The 25,857-nt window shown below is 40.9% G+C and overlaps 2 protein-coding genes across 12 annotated transcripts in view; one reads left to right on the top strand and one right to left on the bottom strand.

The window, feature by feature from the left end:
• Positions 1 to 1,843, top strand: part of elp4 (elongator acetyltransferase complex subunit 4) — a 50,056-nt gene extending 48,213 nt beyond the window's left edge. For 2 of the 3 annotated variants that reach the window (XM_027281685.1, XM_027281687.1), the window contains exon 10: positions 211 to 1,042. In XM_027281685.1, coding sequence (XP_027137486.1) covers positions 211 to 339 — 129 coding nt within the window. In that variant the 3' untranslated portion in view covers positions 340 to 1,042. Of the gene's footprint in view, positions 1 to 210; positions 1,043 to 1,186 lie in introns of those variants that run through there. The other variant, XM_027281686.1, reaches the window with a different exon arrangement.
• Positions 1,844 to 4,572: 2,729 nt separating this feature from the next.
• Positions 4,573 to 25,857, bottom strand: part of pax6b (paired box 6b) — a 40,804-nt gene continuing 19,519 nt past the window's right edge. The window contains exons 1-14 of one of the 9 annotated variants that reach the window (XM_027281453.1): positions 25,243 to 25,448; positions 19,096 to 19,289; positions 16,034 to 16,087; positions 15,136 to 15,159; positions 12,544 to 12,674; positions 12,180 to 12,215; positions 11,879 to 12,094; positions 11,362 to 11,527; positions 8,123 to 8,281; positions 7,838 to 7,920; positions 7,582 to 7,732; positions 6,960 to 7,072; positions 6,542 to 6,683; positions 4,573 to 5,832 (exon numbers count right to left, since the gene is read on the bottom strand). In XM_027281453.1, coding sequence (XP_027137254.1) covers positions 5,747 to 5,832; positions 6,542 to 6,683; positions 6,960 to 7,072; positions 7,582 to 7,732; positions 7,838 to 7,920; positions 8,123 to 8,281; positions 11,362 to 11,527; positions 11,879 to 12,094; positions 12,180 to 12,215; positions 12,544 to 12,674; positions 15,136 to 15,159; positions 16,034 to 16,087; positions 19,096 to 19,108 — 1,374 coding nt within the window. In that variant the 5' untranslated portion in view covers positions 19,109 to 19,289; positions 25,243 to 25,448 and the 3' untranslated portion in view covers positions 4,573 to 5,746. Of the gene's footprint in view, positions 5,833 to 6,541; positions 6,684 to 6,959; positions 7,073 to 7,581; positions 7,733 to 7,837; positions 7,921 to 8,122; positions 8,282 to 11,361; positions 11,528 to 11,878; positions 12,095 to 12,179; positions 12,216 to 12,543; positions 12,675 to 15,135; positions 15,160 to 16,033; positions 16,088 to 16,365; positions 16,440 to 19,095; positions 19,428 to 19,510; positions 19,705 to 25,242; positions 25,449 to 25,857 lie in introns of those variants that run through there. The other 8 variants (XM_027281454.1, XM_027281457.1, XM_027281452.1 and 5 more) reach the window with 8 other exon arrangements.

Genomic DNA, 25,857 nt, shown 5'->3' with positions numbered 1-25,857 from the left:
CTCCACGCTGCCAGTGCTGAGGGGAGTGCTGAAGCATCTAATGCAATTTCAGCCCAACATGGCTCTTTGTGAATAAACATCACTGAAGTGTACCATCTACTGTATGTTTATCCACTGTAGTGCTTTCCGTGTACGAGCTGATCTAATACTCTGCTCCACCTCTTTCCCTCCCCCTCTCTCTCTCTCTCTCCCTCTCTCCGATTTCTGTAGAGACTACATTTGCCTCCAGACTTGTCTGAGACGGTGAGTCGTGTGAGCAGGGGGGAGCTGGCAGGAGCGGCCACGATGGCTTCAGGCTGCAGCTCTGGCACTTCCGGCAACAAACACCTGGACTTCTAGAGCTCCCACACAGTCGCCACAGGCAAGCAACACCTGGAACACTGCAGCGTTGTCCTCTTTACTGTGGTGACCAGGTTGTCCCTCGCCCACGTAATGTCAAGCACGATAACCCTGCCAGCCGTTACCACCTGCCAACTGTCCCAGCCAGGAGTGAAGATCTAAACATCCACAGTACCTTGTCTCATAATGGACACATTTCATCCTATAAGTTCTTTTTTTATATATATAGAAACCTCATACAACTCATTACAAACAAAGACTTTGTATTTTTGGTGACTCTGGCAGCTGATATTGGCACTTTCTAAGTCATGTTATTGACAGTTTGATTCTCTTCACTGTAAGTTGCAAAAATGTGAGCCCAGTGGTATTTTTGATTTATTATACAAAGTTATATGATTGGCAGACTGTCTAATACTTAACCCAATAAAATCCAAGATGCTAGTAATATTTAAGATTTGGTACACTTTCTTTGCTTTTTGTTTTTCTCTGCACCCGGGGATTTTGATCACAAGTAAAGTGTAATCATAAAATGTCTCCACAGACTTTCAGTCTTGGCAAACATTAAATAATTTAAATGCATTCTCCAAAGCTCCAGGCCCACTTTAGCAAAACAAGTGGCCACTACAGCCTAGCTACACAAAGTACAACAGTAGTTTATTTTCTTGGATAATGCAATGAAATGTGCTGTTAAGTTAAATAAAAAGGGAACAAATACACAGTACACATGTTCTCTGTTAAATTCTTCTTTCTGCATCTCAGCACCAGCTCTGCAGAGAAAGTTGACTTCTTGTGAGAGGATGTGAAGTAAGCGTGTCGTGAATGACTGATTTCTGGTCTGCCTCAATAGTTTCAGGTTCGAACAGGGATGCCTCCACCTGACCCTGAGACTGTGCCGGTGAGTGACATCTACCTCCAGTAAGCTGGAGAGCTGAGCAGGAATGTGGGCAGAGGGTAGGAGAGAGCTGGATTTGGGTGCAGGCTTCACACCTCATCAGGCATGTTTGCTGGATGAGCTGCTTTGCCATGACAAGTCCAAAAGAACAAATTAGGTCAAATGGTGACATGGAGAAACAGAGAAAAAACAACATGAAAAATTAAATGTTTCGTTTGTTTTCCTCAGTCTGCCACTGATGCCACTTTGAATATTTTTGTCTGTGAAAACTGGCAGTATTGGTAACTATCTGCAACACGTGTTTGGAGAGTGTAGTGTTACTTGACAGTTTCATGCATGAATGTGCTCTTATATCAAGTGTATGAGAGAGGAGTAGAGATGACATACACAGGTCACTTATACAGGTGAGCGAAAGCTTGTGTTGCCAAGATAAAAACAGTTTTCCAAGTCATTGTTGAATATTCATATTCAAGGTACACTTTTAATGTAGAATGACAGAATGAATTCATTTTGTTTTTTGTTTATGTTGCCACGTCTTCATGTCACCATGGCGGTGATTTAATTTTTGATTATTCAGTTCAGATTTTTTTTTTTTTGTCTGTTTTAAAACCATCAGCAACATTTTATATTGTCACTTTCTTCTGTGCACATAATGAAAAATGAGAGTTCTCATTTGTTATGTACAGCTAAGACTACAATTAGAATTTAGCGAGTCCTCTTTATGCACATTTTATTTACATATATTATACATGTGGAAATTTTAACCAGATTAAAATAAACATTTAAAATATGACTTCTTCTGACCTGATTGACTATGGATTTGTCGATGCTCTGGCCTCAGATAAAGTTTGTCGTGCACAGACCCACAATGCTGTGAGTCACGATTAGCCACACATGCTTCTGTAATGAGAACAAATAAGTGATTCAGGTCAATTAATTTGAGTTTCTGAATTCAATAACTCAATAATAAGGTTGAGACGGGGTATTCTCTCCTGTTCAGTGGGATTTATTTTAGATGCCCCCCCCCCTCACCTCGCAAAGAAAAAAAATGGTACACTGTGCTCAGGACAAGTCCAACATAATTGTCATCTTTTGTTTTGTTTTGGCTTACTTCTCAATCTTTTTTTTTCTTATTGCTCAAATCTCAATAATGGTTTATATAACATGTTTTGGTGTAATGAGTTATGTTAATATATCATATCAAATATTTAAACCTGGAGAAAAACATATGTCTATTAAATATGAGTCATTTAATGTTTTTGTGAAAATAACTCATTTTAGCTCAATGAAATCTTCAACAGTAACACACAAGATGAACACTCAGCGCTGTGGACGTAGTTCTTCTAATCTTCACTTACCCTGTAGCCAAAAAGAAATCCACAGGGCTCAGCGTAGAAAATACGCTTTTATAATCATGTCTTTGGCAGCTGCTGCTTGTGTCCTATTGATTCTCAACCAAAGCCATAGTTTTCATACGGTAGTTTTAGTTGAGGTCTTGTGGGTTCTACTATTGAACAGCCGTCACATTGCAGCACTATTGAAGTAACACAATTTTAACACTTCAAACATGGTGTGCTCAAGATTAAATAAAGAGGTTAAATACAGTTTACGAAATGCACAAAGCTAGACTATTATTTATTGTATTTTACGATGAGGGAAATGTTACCTCAGGTTTGCTTAAACCACACACAGAGCACACAGTTTAACTGCTGACGCTAAATAGGACAATGTGAGCTTCTGTTGGGCTGCTGCGAAAATTTCCAGGTCAGAATTGTTTCCTCATTAAAAAAACAGATCATAGACTACAAAGTTCTCAGGAACTTTTTGACAAAAACTTATATCGACTTTGTTCTGAACAGGAATTACATTTTAAACCTTTTTATCCTGAAGCTGTGTATAATTTAAACTTCTGTTAATTGCACTCTTTCTTGCATGATGAATTTGTCTTTCATTCTCTCTCTGTAATTATTAATGTTCCCTCTCTGTCTCAGGCACAGCCGCCTAACCTGTTCTCTCTTCCCCTCCCCGTGTTCTCTCAAAACAGGATTTCCTCTGTCTCTGTGATAAACTGGATTAAATGGATAGAGAAATTGCATTAGCCCCAGAAAAAAATCCTCTTTAAAAAATCTGATTAACCTCCAATGCTCAAACTTCTGATTGGGCTATTAAATATTAACTGAGATGTGTAAATTCAATTAATGAATTTTAGCAAGATATTTGGTGCTGTTACATGCTGTGTGAATGTTACCTGACCCCACTCTCTCTCTTGGACATCCTTTCCTTTTTAGATACTCTCTCTCCTTTCTAACACACCCGCTCAAATCCACACACATACACACAGACACGACCCCCCTGCTGAGGCAGCAAGTGAAGCAAAATAACTCACTCTGCCACACAATCGCTCCTTTGCCTCGCTCTAGGCACTGACTGCTTTATTCCATGACTTTCCCCCCTCTCTCTCTCTTCTCTGCTCCCTCCTCCTCATTGGTTCTGTATTTTTTTTTCCATACCATCGTAACTCTGCTACAACAAGAGCCAGTGATGGTGAATTGCTTGACCTTTCTCATTGTGTGGTGGTGTTGTGCTGTGTGGTCTTGTGTTGACTTGTTTCAGCCCCATACATCAAGAGGGGTTTGTTATTGTGGACACCTTTGTTTGGTGGGAATTGGAGGTGTTGTGTGTGTATTACAAGTCTTTGTACTGACATTTGTCAGCATTTGGATTTGTCGAAATTTTCAGTTATGATGCATCATGTCAACATTTTAAAGAAGTGTCTCTACTTTCTCGGCAAAGATCGACACAGCATTGAAGCAGGCAAAAAGGCTTTCTTTAAGACACAATTTTACTGTACAAAATGTTTTATAGTTTTCACAAAATACATTTAGAAAGCTCCATTTTAAATAAAATTAAATTGAAATATTTAAGAGACAGCGTGTAGACGTTTTTTTATCTCAGAAGCATTGCTCAGACGTAAACCCAGTGTGTGTCCATGTTTTACGTACACACTAAAATAAAAATGCAAAACTCAAAAGAGCATGACAGATGATGCTAGAAAAACCCTCCCCTGGTCTTCAATTATAAATAAGGACTGCGGGGTTCGACTGCAGTCTTACAAACTCGAAGCCAATGTAATCGAACAGAACGTGTTTACAAAATTTTGCAACACAAGACTAATATCTTTAAAAAAACACTGTGTACTAGATGAAATACAAAGGCTTTGGTCTGTTTTACAATCAACAATGATTAAATCTGATATGTACTTGTAAACAACTGCCAAACACTTAAGTTTAAAACTCTGTCAAGCAATGTTTAATCATAATTATAGGAATTAAATATTTCTAGTTGCACATTTTTTTTTTTTTGACCATAGGACACTATAATACAACTATACCTAAGAGACAAATTGTACCTGACCCTAAAGAAATGTTTTTTTTTTTATGATGCATGGAACATTTATAGAATATTCTCGGGGATATAAATGAAATCAACTTTTATTGGAGAAATCTTTCTGGAAGATTTCTAGGGAAGACAAGTACTTTACATTTTGACATAAACAAACTGGATTATATCGAAGACGCAGTCTACCATTTACAGACTACAGGTTTTCTTTTGCACCTGTTTTCCACATTTAATGTTCTTCGTGGTAATCTAGAGTCAATCCAACCACCGAAGCAAGAGGTCCAAGTTGTGTTGCATGTCGCATCGTCTTTGCACACTTTGAGCTGTTGATAGTGATCCGTGTTTAATAAGCCAGTAAGCGCAGGCCCATGTCAGAGGAGTCAAGACCACAGCGTCAGTGGGTGGATCGAGTTTGAGTTTCCTCTGCTAAATATCCATTCGTAAGAAATAAGACCAATAAATAGTTGTTGTTGGGGTTTTTTTTTTTCGACACAGTAAGAGTCTTCCCTCCAGCTTTTCGTCTTTAATGATATGCAACAGCGTCCAGAGACCATGCAAAGGCTGGTAGAAAGTCTCGATATAAGCAGATTAAAAGATAGTCATGGCAGAATCTCTCAGGTTCTCCTCTCTCAAACAAACGCAAGACCAACATGGTTTTCTAGCAGTCCATCTATCAGTACTTGATCTTGGTTTTTCATATTAACATACAAATGGCCATTTACTAACACACCAGAGAAAAAAAGGAAACAATGACTGAAGTTGGAAATAGAAAAAAAAAAAACAGATAAGTTTTTGTTCCATAAAAATTTAACACCGGGCACTTTACAGAGGTCCATTTTTTTTTCTGTCTTTCCATCGTTGTTCTCTCTTCCAAGTCCTCGTTTGAATGTGCCTAGAGCTACAGAACAGCACACACAGTCCCACTGGAAAAACAAAGCCCAGACGTCCCCAAGGCTCTCCCAGAGTCTCTCTTTCTTTTCTCCTCTCCTCTCCTGTCCTTTGCCTCTTCTCAACCCTCTCTCGCCTTCTTTACTCTCCTGTGCCGTGTATGTGTGAGGAGCACTGCCGGAGGGCGATGGTGGAGTGGGTGGTTACAAGGTGAAGTAGCTCTTCTCTCTACTGTAGTCTTGACCAGTACTGAGACATGTCAGGCTCGCTCCCTGGGACTTGGACAGGGACAGACACTCCAGGAGAGATGAGTCCTACAAAGACAAGAAGAGAAAGACTTTAGTAAAAGCAAAAGAAACAGAAATCATCATTCTAGATTGGATGAGTGGATGCGCCATGCACAGTTAGTGTGACCGCTTACACTAGTTAGCCTTATAGCACAGAGTATTGCGCTTTAAACGCCCGCAAATAGGTAGACGAGCAGTGGAGCTGCAATGAGTCACAATGCTCTGCACATGGTTGCACAGTAAAAGGGTTGCAAGCTCGATAAATTGAGGCTTTGGCGATGGCATTTAAACAGAGGGAGTACAACAGCAAATGAATCAAATTAATTAGCAATTTAGCACAGAGGAAATGTGGTTATGCATGATTAACTCTTCATGACTATAACCGGTATATATGGCTCTCGGTAACAGCATCCTAATGGGGTGGAACTAAACTATGGGCTGGAATAGTAGGATTGACATGATGGCGAGAGAGGCGATGAAATGAGCTTTGTTCATGCAACTGCAGAAGGAAAATGGAATGTAAAAGGTATTGATCTGCACACAGTTTAAAACATGCAGTTTCCCAAATGGATGGAAAAAGGAAAAGGAAAGTTGCAAGCAACAGATCATGAATCAAAGATGGCTATGTAGTACCCCCCAAAGTTACAAGAAAGGTGGCAGATGTTTCAAGGAGTGCACTGTTTGTTCGGAAATTAATTCCCAAGCATGTTTGGTAAACAATGAACTTTCTGCCTACCTGTTGAGGTGGTACCAGAAGTGGTCATTGATTGGCTGTTCATATGTGCCTGCATATGAGGGGGCGTGTATGTGTCGTAGCTCCGCCCGTTCACAGGCGGACTGGTAGGCAGCATGCAGGAATAAGAGGAGGTCTGGCTGGGCTATAGATGGGGGGAGAGAATGTTACATTAGCTTAGCCAACCATATTCTGCAAACTGTAAACTCTCAAAAGCAGACATGGCTTGATTTTTATTTTTTGTTCTCTGAGCAGAGCTATCCTTTAATTGAAAACATGATTTTAAGGATTCGATTTGGCCAGGAAACACAATTTACATTACTCATGGTGTGTTTGAATCCACCCTTACAATATAAACCATCATCAAACATTACATCTTTAAAAGTCACTCTCTATTTAGACACTTAAGTCTTTAACTCACTTGCATAGGTAGATTGTTTGCCATGGTGAAGCTGGGCATGGGGGGCAGCGCACTGTAGGTGTTTGTGAGTGCAGAGTCAGGTCTACCCAGCATTGACCCCGAGGTGAAAGACACTGTGGATGGAGAAGGAAAAAAATATGGTTTAAAAGTAGTGCGTGCGTGAGGTGGCGCCTTGTTTGACAGGCTGATAGGCCTGGACAGATACTGTACTGTGTGTGTGTGTGTGTCTCAGGTGATTGACTTGTGAGTTTCAGCTCTGCCGGTGTGCCTGCCTGATTCGTTAATTACGCGGATAGTCAGCTGAGAAGTTTTGCTCAATCATCCATCAAAAGGAAACCACCGGTGCTTCTTCATGTGAACTAGAGCGCACAGCCTCTTTACCCCCATTTTTTATTTTAAATATATTAATCCGCAGGCTGTCACATTATAATATTTAGTAATATGTCTGACTTTGACCTATGCTGATGTACAGTAATTATGATGTGGTGTAGCTAATAAACATGTGGCTGTGCAACACTATAGCTGACAAATTACATTTTAATATCACAGTTTTATTTATTTATTTATTTTCTAAAGTAAAGGGGCTGTCCTGCAATTATCACCCCAGCTGGGGTGGACCTACCCGGTGTAGTGGGTTGTGGGATGGCCTGGTAGACGCTGGTGCTAAAGCTGCTGCTGATGGGAATGTGACTGGAGGAGTTGTTGGCCTGGCGGCGTTGGTTCCGCAGCTTCTCCTCTCGCCTCCACTTTGCTCTTCTGTTAGAGAACCAGACCTGCAATAAAAGACTCTTGTTAATTTTTTTTCCCCTCTCACATTATTATTATTATTTTTTTTTTTTACTTTTACACATCTGTTTTAAAAAGTTATGATCACTCACTTGTATTCTTGCTTCGGGCAGGTCGATTTTCGCTGCTAGTCTCTCACGCGCGAAAACATCTGGATAATGAGTTCTTTCAAATTCTGTAACGCAAGAAAAACGCACAAGAAAAGTGTCAGTGAAAAAAAAAAGAAAAAGTACTGAATGAAGTCGAGGATAGTTTCCATTTTTGCAGAATACATGTTTGCCAAAGCCATGTGCTATGTCTAATTTCCCTTTATTAGAATAAACCATTTGCTTCTTTACAATTGAATGAAAGTAAAATGTAATCTTTGTTTTCTCGACCTTTTTCCAGAGCTTCAATCTGCTCCTGTGTGAAGGACGTGCGATTTCTCTGTAGTTTCCTCTTGAGCTGCAGCCGCATCTGTGTCTCCTCTGAATCCTCTCCGTTCGAGCTGATGGAGTTTGTGTTTTCTCCTGCACCGTCTTGTTGTTGGCAGCCATCTGCACGAAGACAAAAAAAAAAAAAGCATATAAAGTAAATATACATTCAATTAAGCTAATTGAATAATTAATTATCGGGTCTCTTGTTGTATCAGCCTACAGCTAATTGTACAGGGCGCGGTGCAGCATCATTAATTAAAAGCCCCTATCATGGCTGATTTACTTCAGAATCAGAGGAATGATTGCAATTTCTTCTTAATGTTTCCAGATTGCACACTGCTGCGTGAAAAGGGGGACAATATGAAAAGAGGAGCTCGCAGTTAAAGTGTTTATAAAATATTGTGGGAAAAACATGTTGGCGAGGGAAAAAGCTTCGCGTACTTATCGCTTCCCCAACAATGGCGTGTGTTCTCAAAAGGTTAAGAGAAATGTGACAAGATGTGGCGAGCCTCTTTTCAGAGCCTATGAAATGTATTAAAACCCCAAACTCTCTAGCCCCCTCTTTTTTTTTTCTTTTTTTTTTTTTAGGGCAGAGCAATGCCTCAATGGTCGTTCCCATATGGGCGTTGGTATAGCCATTGAGGTGACCACCAACTTTTGAATAGGAGAAGACGCTTTTCAGAATGATACAATGCCTTCAGGAGTAAGGGAAACCATTAAACTATGGACACAGCCAGGGACGAGCGGTGAGCCCTCGGTGGGTGTAATATATGGGAGGGGGTGCTTTTGGAGGAGATGACAAAAGGATTCTCTCTCTCTGGAGGCGCGCAGGCTATAGTACTTTGGCATTGTGCGCACGAGGATCCCAGTCAACAGAGCTTTGAGTCCAGTGTGTTAACCCTTATCCACTACCATCATTAATCACGTCCCCCGGCCAGCTACACGCCAGTCAGGATTTCTGTCTTCAATTGGAAACAAATGAGTGAGGAGAGAGCATGCAACCCCCTGAACAACCAAAATAAGGCCAATCTATTCACTGCCCCTTCAGATGCAGGGTGAGGCTTATCGACTAATGTCTGTCTTGTTGTTGGACATCATTATCACACCGAGAAGTTAATGCGAAATTAAGCAGGGGTGCGTTGATGGGAGGGTGTTTTTTTTTTTTTTTATGTAATATCTCACTGAGGTTGAACTCTCTGCTTTTTGTATGCAGATTGAGTTTATGTTTTAACCGGATTAATCGTTTTAAGTGAGCAGTGCCTTGCTCAAGAGCAAGCAGAGGTTGTTTCAAGGACGAAACAGGTGCACATGCAGGAAAACTCTAAAAATGGAAGTCTGAGTGCAAACTTTCATTTTTTTTTTTTTTTTTTTTTTTGTCAAACTGGACTTTACTTGTGTGCAAGATGAAGCTCTTAGAAATGCTTTAAAAAAAGTGTTTTTCATCCTGGTTTGCTGCAAGGGAATTTGACATGCCTCTCTGCAGGCCTGCAACACATTTAGTGTCTAAATATAAACGTCTTGGTTCACTGGAGGAAACTTGATGCGACATGTTTCTTGACAATTTCCCTTGCTGCAAAAAAAAAAGAAAAATAGACAAAAGTATTCTTCTACAGGCCAATAGTTTGTATCCACGCTATTTGTTTCTTCACTCTGGATAATCCATAAAAAGGAGTGAATGTGCAGCTATTATCCGTCTGCCAGACCCACTGACGCTAGGATGGGATTTGTTTTCTTTATAAAAGCGCTGGGAAATAAACTCATTCTTTAGTATCACGATGTCTCAGCCAGTGAGGCGGAAAAGCAGCAGCAAGAAAAAAAAAAAAGAGAGAGAGAGATACCGAACCAATTGCGGCACCTTTCAGCTGCTGAGACCGGATCAAAACACTCTTGAGAAACCGCTTAGAACTGAAAGAGAAAGTGAGAGACTAAATCCTATAGACGGGATTTAGAGCCATATAGCCAGAGAGCGAGAGAATGAGACAGACATAAAAGACAGAAATCGGTGAGGAGTTTTTTTTTTTTTTTTTATTCGTCCCTCTCTGGATAGAGTTGTCTTCTTTTGGGGCCCTGTCACTCTCCATGTAGCCATTGTATCTGCTTACCCGGCTGTCGGATGGAAAACATATTTTCGTTCCCCTGAGGCAACTGATACTTAAATACCTGAATTCAGAACATAATGACCAAAGTTGTTGTTGTTATTATTAAAATATAAATATTATCTTAATGAGGATTATTTAAAAATATATAAATGAATGCAGGCATTTATTACAGACTTTACCAACTAAATAAAATGAATACTTTCATAATAATGACAGAAATGATCAGAATAATTAAGTTAATGATTTTAGTTGTTATTGTGATCATTTCCGCTTTGTTGCTCGTTCATAACGAGCCCCACGTGGTCACCAAACAAATGCAAATGATCATTTCCTCTTTCTGACGCATAGAAATGGCGATGACAATGATGAATCAACTTTTAAACATTTCAAATCAAAAAAATAATCAGCTCAGTGTTCGGCCTGCAGAAGGCCCACAGGAAACCTTCTGAAGTGGAATATTTCCGCAGCAGCCTTACCATCTTCCACACTCCTGCATGTTGCCATAATGAGCGACAAAGCCTTCACTAATGAGCAATTACACGTAGCGCGGACCGTTCCCATAACCAATCATTGCGTGTGAAGGAAAACATTCCTTTGTACTAAATATCCCCGCACACAGCTCTCTCTCTCCCGACTCTGCCTCCCCATCAGGAGGGGAGGAAAATGCAGGCTGTTGGATGGACACCTCTGCTGAAAAGACAAGCCGCTGTCACGCACATCCACGTCTGGGACAGTGGAGGCATGCTCAGCCTATATGGCTTCCTCTAATCGACTAGTCTTAATTGGGGGTCTTGTTCAGGGCAGCATGCCAATACCTTCGCGCAAACAGAGGCCGTGGACTGGAACCACCAGAATAATAAGCTGTAAAACTATTCATATTCAAACATGGCAATTTGTGGTCCACAATAAAGGCCCCTTCTCCCTTCAAAGAGAGAGCGAGATCATTTTATTTGTTTCATTTTTAAAAAATTGGAACTGATCACAAATGTTACAGGCATGTGAAGCCAAATAAGCCCCTTTTTTTTTTTTTTTTTTTGATCCAACCTCACAACCACATGCGTCAAGGTGGCTTTATTGCCACTGTGTGATAATGAGGCTCACCTTGGTTGGGCTGCCCTGGCACTGATGTTCCGGGGTACCAGCCGGGCCGGGTCCCCCAAGTTCCTGTCTGACCGTTGAGCATTCTCAGCTTGTCATACATGCCATCTGCGCCCATCTGTTGCTTTTCACTAGCCAGGTTGCGGAGGACTCTGTTTATCGATGACACCTGAATGACAAATTACATATGATAAAAATAAAGATTAGGATCCGATGGAGCGCCGTGTCACTGTGGTCCTATATGTCTCTCACTCAATCACACACACACACACACACACACACACACCTTCTAATGATAATAAATGTGCACAGGAAGATGTCGGACAACGCGCTCCTTCTAATTGACTGTATGTTTGGGTGATCACAGTGCACTAATGCGTGGCCCACACTTTGAAAGCAGTGCGTTTAATAAGACTGAATGGTTGGTTGCCCCATCTCCTTTTCCTCCACTGCATGAGAAAAAAAGTCATTTCATGTGGCAAATTAAATCATGCACATAACTTACAGTCAATACACTTACACTGGGTATATTGTCGTTGGTGCAGATCCCCTCCGACAGAAGTCTGTCACGGATCTCCCACGCAAAGATAGACGGACACTCCCGCTTGTACTGCGCGATTTTCGCGACCACCTCTGGAGTGGCGACCCTGGGCTTGCTGCCGCCTATTGCTCTCGGTCTTATGGAGCCAGTTTCATAATATCTGCCCAGGATTTTGCTCACACAGCCGTTGGATACCTGTATAGAAAACAAAAGACACAATTCACATACATTATTTACGACTATTAATGGAATTTCTAAGATGGCGTCAAATAATTATCACCTTTTCACTGTCCAGCACTTGGACTTCATCATGGGTCTATAAACACAAAAAATATGCCTTGAATTGTATATTAGGCATTTTTTAAATTTACAATATATTTAATTTTTTTTCCCATCAGAACAGGCAGATTACTTATTACAGTACGGCCTTATTACATTTCCAGTAAACGGAATGTAAACTTTTTACTGACTGATCATAAAATGCAACAAGAAAACATGGATTTCATGTGAAGACCACACCGTTATGTTCCACAATTTGCTTGATGGTTTTATATTTTAAAAGTAGTTTGTATCCACTGAAATCAAAAGTCTGCATAAATCAGTTTTCTGTTCAAAAGAGATAATAAAAGGAGTTTGGTTGTCACCTGCAGTATCCTGGAGATGTCGCAGGGTCGAGCACCACTGTGAGCAAGTTCAACTATTTTCTGCCTGGTGGAATCCGGCAGCGGTCTACCATTAACAAACACACCACCAAGCTGGTTTACGCCACTGTGACCTACATGGAGACAAAAGCATCGGAGTCATCACACCATCTTATCAGTCCAATTAAAACATGTGTGATAAAGCAAATTCATTTAAAACCAGAAATGGTGTGGAGAATGGCAGAGGCGCTCAGAATAAACCGAGTTAAAGATGAAACGTGAAGACAGGAGGTTTACTGCAAATTGAATTAACTGTCATAACCTTGTAAAAATGAAAAAAAATGTCTTTTAAATCGAAGTGCACTGACAAAACAAGAGTTTTAAGAAACTGTTCCACCGCTCTCTGAAGACAAACACTGCGCAGTTATTCGGTAACACATGCAGAACTTGGATCACATAAACTAAACCAAAACATCACAATATGTTTTTTTTTTGTTTGTTTGTTTTTCGTATAATAAATCGACATGAAGTCGATCTTTTTGTCCCCGAAGAAATTCCAAACCAACCTTTTGTCAACTTCGGTATTAAAACATTCGCACCGTTATCCATCCCCTCATGTACAGCTGCGCATCACCAACACCAGCACCAGAACCAGCACCTCAGTCATGAACTATCCCCCAAAAGCAATAACCAGCAGCAGCGACAATCACATAAAACACTAAAGCTGAAATAATAAAGTCCAAAAAGCGTCGCTTATGTTTTGTTTTTAGGAAAGTGATGTTAAATCGACGATCGTCCTTCAAAAACACAACAATTACGCACCAGTAAGACAGGCACCACATATGATACTAGCTCTAAAATAGCAATGCTTATGCTTGGTTATTGTTTAAAAAAAAAAACATTCCTTTTTTTTGTTGTAAATTATCCTTAAATTGTTCTACTCCATCTTTCTAAAGCACAGAATAAGCCCGCAAACCTGAAGCCAAAAGGGAGAGCTGACTCCCCGGAGTGCCTGAGCTGCTCTCTGTCTCTCCGCTCCCTTCCCCTGCGCTGCCGCCCGGTACATTGACTCCGGGAGCAGAGGCTCCTTAGCAATAAATAAGCTCCAAATATAGAAGAGGGGGAAAATATGATGAGCCTGCCTGACATTTGTCTTTAAAATAAAGCTAGCTGCACGTCAAGTTTGAGCTTAATTTCTGGAAATAGGCGGAAGTCGCCTCGGATCATGCATGGGAGGCTAATTGAAAAGATCAGTTGGAGCACTTGTGGCAGGCATGTCACTTTATGACACCGCTCTGCTTTTGAAAATCGCATCGTCACGACAAATAGTAGCATGATAAAACGACCCTTTCTGTCTGCATTTGGATATCACTCAGACAAAATTGGACGCTACTCGTTTACCCTCCGAGGGAGACTTCGTTTTAAGGTGGCCGGGGGCTACGCGCGGTCACACAAACGAGGGCGCGCCTGGATTCTTAACATATTAAAAGTGACATGCAGCCCCCCCCCCTCCTCCTCTCTCTCTCTCTCTCTCCTTGTTTGTATTTGACAACAAATGCTCACAGCCACTGCAGTCCTGTTGTGTGCAGTCGGTAGGCGTCTTTAAATATGTCACAGGACTCTTGCTTTAAACTGCACACTTTATTTTACAGAAATGGATCACAAAGAACCTGAAACCTGTTTAACTGACTAACATATCCCCCCCTTTTTGGCCGCTATGTGAAATCATCTTCCAGCGTGGATCTGATTGATAGTAAACCCATTATCATCCCTCCTGCTCTTTGGTAATTCCAGGATTAAGTGGAATTAATAGACTTCTTACGCTAAAATTGGCCTATACCCGTATTAAGCAGGCCCCTGCTCTGCGTGGTTCTCCAAGAGCTGCTCCATCACCTCTGATTTATAACTATCACATAAATCCTGCTGATCGATAAAACCGTCAGATAAGCACATCACATAAAAATCAAACTCTCCTAAGGTTAAGTCTTAATCATGGCACAATTCCCTCAAGTGCCCAGAGTCGATCTCGCCCCGCTGGCGCTGATTATGCGCCTTGTATTCTATTGCAAGTCGACTAATAGGAAAACATATGGTGTCAATTTGGACGCTCCCCACCATATACACCCAGGAGTTATTAGCACAAAAGCCACCGAGGCCGTCGCGACCTTTAAACAACCCAAAGGGCCGGGCCCAATGATATCTCCTCGGCAATTCGCACCAGACATCACACGCCAAAGCCAGGGGAGCATCCCATTATCATCAATCGGCAGCAAAGCAGGAGCACTGGGTATTGTACACAGCTTTGATAAGGCCTCATCATCTCTGTAATGGACAAGTGACAAATCACAGCGCTGCGGCCTATGACAAAAAAAAAAAAAAAAAAACTCTCCTGCCAGCAGTTTTTTAAAAAGCATCTTAGTTTTTTTTCTTCTTGTGAATCACCTCGACACATCAAACAGTCCACCAGCTGTCATTTGGATTCAAACATTTTTTTTTTTTGGGGGGGGGGGGACCAAAACAAAATGCGCACAGATTACAGCACAGACACGTCATCGAGGTATATGGAGAATAATATAATAAAATTATTCCACACACCTTCATCACAGATGTCATACACCTCTTGTCCAGCAGCAAGAGAGAAAATGTTTCATGTTTATCCTTTTTTGTTTTCAACACACTCACACACACACACACACACACAGACATACACACCAGGAATAAGACAAATATTCAACTCATGGGCTACTTTTAAACACAAGACGCCTATAAGCAACTTCTTTTTTTTTTTTTTTTTTTTTTTGATTGACACCCACGACAATATGGTTGTTAATATTTATCTTCCACTGTGAGTTCAGCCTGCACCTAAAAGTGAGGCCGGCGGTTATAATATGAGCATTTTCTTCCTAGTTCATGCTGTCTGTCCGTGAAGAATATGGACTAATCTACATAAGACATTATTGCTATTCCTCATGTTTCATGCAGGGCTCTTCTCTGCGCAGCTAATCTTGTATGCAGCCTGGCAGCCAGCTCTAACGCTAATGCAGACGGCTGTGCAATTATTTAATACCAACTCAAGCAGAAACAAAAAAAAAAAAATCTCCCTCTCAACCCCAACCCCCTCTATTCTCCCTCTCTCTCTGTCTCTGGAGCAGGACGACGTGTGATTAACTTGTTCAATAATAACTTGCCTACCTATCATTGCAAAAAAAATAAAATAAAATAAAATAAATGAACAGCAATGAAACGACCATCAAATAACTGAGAATATTTCACCCCTGCACCTCAAAGTCATGCAAATTTATGCCTCTACATACATTTCCTCTTTTTCTTTCCCCCCTTCTCTCTTCTTCCTTTAAAGTGTTCTTAAAGTTACCAATGCATAATGTCAGTGGGTGTTGCCTCCATGCAACCACATTAGGGACTCTGCGGTTGTGTTAAAAAAAAAAGTTTCTAAAAAAAAAAGAAGAAAAACGTACTTAAAAAAACAACTTACTGTTCTGCATCATTGAGGCTACGCCAGACTCCCACGTGGCTTGGTTGTGGTATTCTGAGCATCACAAGGGGAAAAAAACAAAGCTGGTTAGCATCCAATCATAAACAAGGCGTGTACACATCTTTATTTATCTATATGAATATATATTTATACATATACACACATATATATATATCTGTAAAATTATTTGCAACATTTTATTTTTTAAATAATTCTCATCTCATCGTGCGATTAGACTTTTTTTTTTTGTTTGCGGATCTTGTGCTTAAACATTATTGATGCATCATGAATTTGACATCCTCAGTGTATGTATGTATTTTAATTAAACTTGCCTGGAAACAGAGTTGACTGTCCACTCTATAACAATTTAGTCAATCATCTGCCGTTTTCACTACTTAATGTCTCCCTATAGGACAAAGCAAAACAACACATTAGCACAGCCACAGCTATACTGATGTACGTAAACCTACTGTAAGCTTCATTTGTGCACTACATTTCGCATTTAACCCTTAAATGTCGCTGCCAAGCAAAATGAATCAGAAAATCGACGCGGGATAAGATTATTTCAACATCTGTGTTAGGGGCCTTGTCAAAAATAAATTCAAACTAACAGCCTTGCCGTGACATTGGGCCTGTAACTTTTTTTTTCCTTTTTCTTTCAAAGGCTTTTGGTCCTGATAATTAAAAAAAAAAAAAATCACATAAAGAAATCAGCCCTCATCGTCTCACCATTTTTTTTTTTTACACTTGATATCCCTCCTCTTGTGGAGTCTATCGTGGAAACTGTACAGTGACACACGTTGTCTACCTCGCCTCACTGCTCTGCAAAAGTCCAAACCAGGAGGGGGTACAAAGCTGCTGTACAAAGCCTGCTGGACTCCCAACAATGCACCCCCAACCCCCCTTTTCCTCCCCTCCCTCAGTATACCTCAAACCCGGGGCGAAAACTCGGCCTCCGCGACTAGAAACACACTGCTTCCCCACTAAACACACCAACAAGTTCAGATTAATACAAAGAGCCGGAGGCATGCATCCACCCCCTCCGGGACTATTCACACACACACACACACACACACACACTCTCTCTCTCTCTCTTGCACACACACACACACACACATACGACCGTGACCCCGGTGCCGCTATAGTGTGTGAATGTGAGTTTTGTTTGGCCTGCTTTTATAGAAAAAAAAAAAAAAAAATTAAAAGGAGAAAAAAAAAAACCCGGTAATTTCTTGTTCTAAATATTTGGTGGTTATTTTGTGCTGCTGGTGCGGGTTGTAAAAGCGGGTTGAAAGACACAACAGCGCAGTAGGGCGCTCAATTGGAAAAGACAAATGCATTAAAGAAGCTATTGACTGGAGGGGAACAGATAAAAAGGGGGCCAGGGAGGGAGAAGTCTGAAGTTTTTCTCCCTCCATGCAAAGTTGTGTTGTGTGCAGAGCAAAATGGCCTAATAACGTCGTCTAACACACTGTGCTTTAGTATGAGGCTGGTTTTGGAGAGACGCACGTATTGCGTTCAGACTGTAGCTTTCTTTTATGTTTCACAAACAGGCTGCATTCATCAAATTCAGATTCCATCACACTGGCCCACATAGCCGGAGTTAGCCTGTTTACCATAACCTAAAATAAAATAATAAAAAAAAACAAGTGCGGGATTCAGACATTATTATTATTGTTATTATTACACCAATGTCATGATGTTGAAGTTAATGTATAAATTAGAAAGAGGCTATAATAAACCCGAGCAGCCTGCACTCAGTAGCTTTTAGCCTTGTATGGTCCAAGTGGTTAATCATTTATTTAAGGTCGAAAGCTCAAACGTTGTTGTTCCTGAGGTTAACTACGATCTAATCTGCATTTCTTTTCCTTTAGTAATCCGGAACAACAATGTCTTAATTCAACATACTTATTGTGGCCGCTGCGCTCACAACATTCATATGCACAAGTAGTTCATGTAGGCCTGCTCCATAATGGCCCCGGTGCAAGGAGCACCCTAACAGATAATATGTATATAGATCTATACGGAGGAAGGTTATTAAAAAAAAAAAAGAAAAGTGTTACATATTAGAAAATGCATTACAACAATACATGCATGCTGATACAATAAATCAGCATCCATAGAGACAACAGGTTTAATCTCAACTCCAATTTGAGTTCACATATTAAGACATAGGCCTGGTGTGTTTTTGCATTTTTATTATTATTTTTTTATGCCGAATTTATCTTTTTTGAAAAACACACAATTACAGTAAATGATTGCATCTATGTTATTTGCTTAATTTCTATAATTGTTTTGACAATTTAGCAAAAAAACAAAAAACAAAAAAAAACAAAGCAACAATTTGTGTCCATCTTTTGTGTCTGATTAAATCATCGGGATTATTAGAGACATTATTAATAAGGCTGATAGGCCTGTCAAGATAGTGTGTGAGTGTTTTAGAATACTACACAGCCCAGCTGCTGTAAATGTAAAAGTGGTTTCACTCGCTGTCATCATTAATTGAAGGCAAAAACTGTTTAGAAAAAAAAAAAGGAGGAAATCTTCCTATGGCACACAAACACGTTAGACCGGGCCTCCTACCCAACTGCTTCCATGGAGCTTTTTTTTTTTTTTTTTTTTTGTAGAAGGCGCTTGGGTGACTCGCCTGCATGAATCAATCTGACACCTTTCCTCAACGGGTCATTGCGCCCCATTCTCCACGATGATCACTGTCCTGGCCCAACGTGACTTTTTACTCTTTACTGTCATAAATAAAGCGGTAAGCTATCCGTAAGGACTAAACACAGCGACAAAATCGAGCAGATAAAACAGACAGAGACGCTAAAGGCTGTTCGCACTCTCCAGTCAGAGGGCTGCACAGTCCAAACGATAAAACACCCACAACCCTCACCACTGAACCTTACCCTAAAGCCGAGAATAAATGACCTATAATAATAATAATAATATGAAAGCCTAATGATAACAGCAATAATATAATAATATACAATAATAACAGTATACCATAATATTTAAAATGCAATAATTTAACAGCACAGACCAACTTTTAGTCAGGATCTCACCTTTTTGGGGCATCCTGCGTCGTTGTCAAAGTCCTTGGCAAACTATAGGCTACAGCCTATTTCTCCACACCACAGAAAGAGGAAGAAACAAACAAAACAAAAAAAAAAGCCGACCAGGATCAGTCTCTCTCGGGAAGTTTAGAAGAGGAAAAAATAGTTTCCAGTGGTCTTCGGCGGAGACGGAGGGGATATCCCTGCGAAGTGGACAGAGATTGACAGTGAACTCAGATGTCAGGACGCACGGAGTTTGGCGAGGATGTGCGCTGGCGTGTGAGAGAGCGAATGAGAGAGTCGGAAAGAGAGAGAGTGGGGAAGAGGAAAAGAGAGCGAGAGAGGAGAAGGGGAGGGAGGGAGGGAGGAAAGGAGGGAGGGAGAGTGGTGGTAGAAGGAGGTGGGGGTAAGAGAATGAACACACCTATGCTGATTGGTGATGGAACAAGTGTATTAATGTATGTGTTCCTGGTCTGCTGTGTGCGCTTCGCCTCTCCTCGCCTCGCCTCCCTCCGCCGCTCTTCACTGGCCCATTAGCACGACCCGACCTCTGTCATCATCCCCCATATAAACACTTCCCCCTGCACCACAGCCAAAGCGGGAAACAGGGCAGAGCCACAGCGAGAGAGAGAGAGAGAGAGGGAGAGAGAGAGAGAGAGAGAGAGAGAGAGAGAGAGAGAGAGAGTCTTCCCAACCCACTAATCAGCCCACGCATGCAAATACCCTGCGCTCACTTGCTGAATATTGCCCTATTGCAAAGCAACTGCCTTGGAAATGCCCATTGGACGGAAAGCTCCATTCTTCCAGGCTGAATTGGGTCCGCGCAGGGAATCTCAGGCATGTTTCAGCTCCAACCTGAGGCTAACTATAGTGCCGCAAGGGGGGACGGAAAACTAAGAGCGGAGCGGCGCGCTCATAACAGCAAATTAAAAATGATAAAGAGATGCAGCGTGCCTTTTATGAAGCTGCCGATGCGGTTCACGTTACAGAAACACATGTAATTATTCTGAAAAGTTTGGGGACATGTTGGAAAATGTCACCTCTGTAGTTTTGTTTGTTTTTATTTTATTTGACTTTTTATTCTTTATTCATATCAAATATAGACTGAGATCAACACTCACGGATATTATAAAACACAAAATAACTTTTTGTTTTCTTAAATAATAATAATAATATTAATAATAATAATAATAATAATAATAATATAATAATTTAAAGACTTAACACGTGAATCAGCTCTTTCTTGCTCTAAAATAAATCATAATTTAAAAGGTCCCTGAGAGGAGATCTGTGATGCTGTATGGAATCTACTATATCTGAGAAGAAAAAGTGGATTTTATTTTTTTTCTCTCGCATATTTACGTTGAAAATCTTATACATGTGAAATCAGCACGACCCTCCCCTCACTTAAAACAATTAAGAAAATGTCCCCCACGTGCTTTTGTTGATTCTTTTGGGTATCACCTTCCCCTGAATAGCCTTACCCCTCCTGTCAACAAGAACACCATGCGTAAAGAGCGCAGCCTTTAGGCAAGCTCCGGTGCTTTTTATGGACACATTTGCGAGGCACGGCGACGTCACTCCTGCGACCTGACAGCAAATAGCACGCGTAAATAAAGTAAAGCAAATGACTGTGTAGCCATGGCCACACGCTCCCAAACTGCGTTGGTTGAATGACTGGCTATTAACGCACACCTCAACGCACCCAAAAGCAACCCCTCTGTGCCCGTGTTTGAGCATACACCCGGAGCTTTGGGCAGCACCAGTTTCAGCACTGAGGAGCCCCGTCGCTTACTCCAAAAGGAGGAGAACCGAAGGGAAGAGAATGAGGGGTTGTGTGGATGTGGAAGCCAAAGCAGAAAAGGGGGTGCATGAAAGGGCAAAACGAGGGAGAGAGAGAGAGAGAGAGAGGAGGGGGGCATGCATAAGCAGGGGGAGGGGAGAGAAATTGCTTCTCTCTTTTTTTTTGGATGGGAGGCCACGAAATGAAGTCATGGAGGCCTACACTTGACTTTCTTTGACATGCGAAAAAGTAGGAGAAGTCAGAGCTCATCAATAAAACACTTCGGAGGTGAAAGAGGGCTCCCTAACAACCATCGCATTCCTGACTATGGGTTCAATGAGTAGACAAACGACGCTGCCAGAAAGAGAGAGAGAGACAGAGAGGCAGAGAGAGAGAAGCTGAGAGTCAGAGAGGGAGAGGGAGGGAGGTATGGGGAAAGAGAGGGAGAGAGAGAGAGAGAGGGACTGCCCGGCCTGAATGGGGCCCTCAGTGGGCCGGCGAGATAATGAGCTGAGAGGACCGGCTCAAACTGTCACCGAGGGTCCCGCAGTGAGGAACAACACTTTGGCCAATACTCCTTCATCAAACAACCCGTAAACTAAACGAGCACATTCATCTGTTTCTCCTTCCTGCATTGTTTCTACTCACTTAGACTGGTGGCTCAGCCTATAGGCCTACTGTGAATGGCCGCAGCTTATATCAGCTAAGGGAGCGAGGGAGGGGTTCCCAAACATTTTCACGTCAAGAACCCCCCTATTAGACATGCATTAGACCACAAACACCCCACCACCCATCCCCAGTCCACCCCACCCGATTTGTGCTATCAGGAAACCTCGTGTTGGCTATGATTTACTGTAAACCTGAATGAGGTGGAGCTTCAAACAACAGTCATAATGATTCACAGCTAACTTTTAATTCCACTGTTGTTGTTGTTTTTTTTCAGACAGGAAAAATATGCTCCGGTCAGTTTGAGAGAGTGGGCTGAAATAAAGTTATAGACTGAGTAACACTAAAAAAAAAAAGTGCAATGGAGTTGTACTTTGCAGGAGCAGGGTGGAGTGTTTACTGTGCGTCCTCATGTCGGGCAGCCATAGTGAGCGCATGAAGCACCAACCAAACCAAACCACAGAACTGTGCATTTCATTTTCAGATCTGAACACACTCAGCTGTGTAACAAGATGCTGAGAAACGTGCGTCAACTCGTCAAATTAAAGCTTAAAACGTGATCTCATATGCAAACTTTTTTTTATTTGATTTTAAATCTTGTATTTAAAGCCTTTATTTCTTGTGGTTATAGACAACCTTTGTAGTGCAAATGTTATTGCCACTCACTTGTCACAGACTGCAGCTGTCAAAAATTCACACCACTAACCTGCCCTCGCTCAAAGACAGATTCCCCGAGGAGTGTGTCAAGTAGTTTTCTTTGGAAACAATACCTCCAGTAGGTTATTGATTTCTTTGGTTAAGCTGTAAATCCGCTCCAAGAGCTAATTCGTTGTCTCCACTCTCAGGAGATTTCTGGGGTTGTTGTATTTTTTTTGTTTGTTTGTTTTGTTTTGTTTTTTCTACAATATTCACTCGCATGCCAAGTATGCTTTCAGAACCCTGTTAGAAAATATATTTCTTATATAGAAATGTTTTCTTTCTGTTTTATAAAGGTTGTCCCTGGATTGTTGTGGGAGTCTTAAAAAAAACGGGATAGGCTGATGTTGGGAAAGCAATTAGCCCAATTCGGATTAGCAGCAACTAATGCCAAAGGCCTTGAAAAGAAAGCCTAATCTGGTCGCTATTTTCCCCTGAGGCAACGTGGTATTTGTACCCATCTAGAAACTTTTAAACACAAAAAAAAAAAGAAAGAAAGAAAAAACATCAGAGGAGGGAGCTGTGGTGAAAAACAGTGACATTGTTTTTGGACAGGAAGAGGGATGTAGTGCAGGGTAAACCCACCTCATTTGGATAGCTCTTGTTAGGGATTACAGTTTACCCTTTACAGGCTGATCTATATGAGATAAATGCATCATGTGGAAAACTGATGGGGAAAAAAGAGCTTGCAATTAGCATTTGTTTTCTGTAGTTAAATGTTTGTATTTGATCATTTTATTGAGAGCTTGTGATGATCTCTCACTGGAGGTCATGCAGTTTACTCACCTTTTATGTATCAGGACATCTCAGAGGGTCTATTAGAACATGCGAGGATATTGTAACAAGATTGTGTGTGGTAAATAAAAAGGTGGCTGAGCGGAATCCATCTGATCGTTGTAGATTTTAATAATTGGAGCATTGGTTCATATCTTCTTTGATAGTAGTTAAATAGCAGTTTGTTTTATTTGGTTTCAGGACACTGCTGCATGCACAATAAATAATGATGATGTGTTATTACCTCCCACAAAACTTAACTCTACCTCATTAAACTATCATTTACAGGCCTCACATTTTAATTCACTTGCTTTATGCAATAAACAAATCCAATATTATAAGAATCGTTATTATTATTATCACTATTATTATTGTTGTTATTATTACCACTATTGTTGTTGGTGATTATAATTATTAGTTGGTAATTTAAATTGATAATATTGCTGCAAGTATGATGGATTATAATTTGTTAGTATAAAAATAAAGTTGAGGGGGAAAAAAGCCATTTACATAGTAAACTCAACGTTATTTATTATTATTGTTATTATTATCATTATTATTATTATTATTATTATTATTATTAATTGGTGTCCATCTTGTAATCATATTGATCGCTGGAAGGGACGACCTGAATTTGTAAGCTGCATTCATGTTCAGATGACCTGTCATTCATCAAACAGCCTCGGATTGTGACATTTATTCTCTCTAAAGAGATTCATGAAGAAACCACTAGTTTATTTGCATAAATTATTTGCACTTTTACAATTTGTAATTCTGTTTTCATCAACAATAATTAAACAATCACATGCTTGTTTAACTTATTTCATTAATCTGTTTTTTTTTTGTCTTGTGTTTTGTTTTTCAGGGCTCGCTGCACATGGAGAGCGCGTACCGGAACGGAGGATGTGATCATGTCGACTTATTTCTCAGCACGTTCAGGAAATATGAGGAAACATGACATAGAAATATATGTAGCTTGTCAGGAGGAGATGTTTAAAGACTATCATTATTCTGCTGGATGTGAAAGCCCAACAACTGCTGCTTTAAACATGTCCTATCAAAATAAAGCTCTACATGCCTTTAAATTAAACTGCATTTTCAACTGAATTAGGCGGCTCCATCCTTCACCTCCAGAGCATGCAAATGATTTTTTCTTTCTTTATTGTTTTTGTTATTGTAGTTGTTGTTGTTGTTGAAAACTTCCACAGTGCACTATCTTTACAGGATTTCTTGTGATGTGGCCCACATAAGGCGTAGTCCACAGAAGCCCTCTCCTGGCAAAAGGCTGAAGGCTGGGATATAAACACCGGGGCTAATGGTGTCACAGCGCTGCTCGGCAAGCGTGACAGAAACACTGAACCCAAACATACAACAGAGACTGGACCTGAGACACCCACAGTCACCCGGCCACTGTTTGGAATCAGATTGTATGTTATCATTTGATAGAAATAAAAACAAAATAAAAAAGAAATATGTAAGTTCATCTCATTAAACTAGAAAATATATAAATGTGAATAAAGCACACACAGAGTATAAATAAAGGCCCGGGACCCAAACTGAAAACCCTCAGGGCGCACATCATTATACTTCATTATACTTTCTTTTTTTGTCACTCTCTTATTTGCAGTCAAAACTTAGAAAATTGTTTCATCTCACAACACGACCAATAACTTCTCTTCTCTCCACACTTAAAACAAAACACTCTCCATAAATCACGCGCAATGAAGAAGCGCAGTTTGGCTGAAATATTCCACGGATTGACAGCGTCATTTCCCCCCGCGCTGATGGATATACATTCAATTCACTGTACAGGTCGGAGCCTTTAATTTTCCCCGGCGTAAAAAGCTCCAATAATAGGCGTGACGTGCGCTTAATTCCTCGGCGAAGATCGCTAATTACACGCTGTATGTGCGCGTGATAGATGACAACAAAAACGAAGTCATCTCGCTGTGTTGGACCGTGTGTGGGTGTACACCTCCTGTAGGCTCCACACAGCAACTTGCAAGTACTTAACCAATAATTGTACCTAACTTTGCCGATGAACCAGACTTATAATCAATCTGCGTGCGCACTCAAGTTTCTGCTTCAAATTCTCTCTACTGCTTTTTAAAGTTTGAGATCAGACAACGCGTACAAGTACTTACTTTTGAGTTATTTAAATATGATCAAAATGGCAAGTATCAGGGCTTTAATTATTAAAAAGAAACTGTTTAAAAATATAGTTCGTCCAAACTCACCGGATAAAAAAGGCAGCGGACGCGTCTCACCGGTATCCTGTGTGCGTAAAAAGTCGGTTCTTCCGTCCCCGGATCTCTCCTCCTTGTCACGGCGACAGAAACTTATAGGTCCCGATTAAAATCTATCTACCTTTGGATCCGTAGTGGAGTTGAAATGTCAATGAGAGTGGAGAAAAAAAATCTGCGGCTCTTACCAGCAACTTTCCCTTCAGCATCAGCCTCAAGTTGGCAGTGATTGGCTGGAGCGACGGATCGACGTCATACCTTGGACAGGACACGGAGCACAGAATAGGGAAGTACAGAAGGTAGCCAACATGTGGAGCACACCGGCCTGTTTACTGTCCCAGTGTGTGTGTGTGTGTGTGTGTGTGTGTGTGTGTGTGTGTGTGTGTGTGTGTGTGTGTGTGTGTGTGCGCGCGCGCCCTGGTGTAGGCAGCCGCACAGTGTGTGTGGTACAGAAAGACTTTCTGCTCCTGCTCTTAATCCAGATGAACTCTAAAGTTGTGTTTGTCTGGTGACAGATGTTCCTCTGTCTTCAGGTCACTTACAGCTGCTGTTGTGACACGTACAAGATTGTGTACAACTACAGTCTGTTTCCTGGTTGTCTTAAAACCA

This window comes from Larimichthys crocea, chromosome VIII (assembly GCF_000972845.2).
Source record: "Larimichthys crocea isolate SSNF chromosome VIII, L_crocea_2.0, whole genome shotgun sequence".
Classification (NCBI taxonomy): domain Eukaryota; kingdom Metazoa; phylum Chordata; class Actinopteri; family Sciaenidae; genus Larimichthys; species Larimichthys crocea.
The sequence above is the reverse complement of the archived record's forward strand: the minus strand, read 5'-3'. Positions and strand labels throughout refer to the sequence as shown.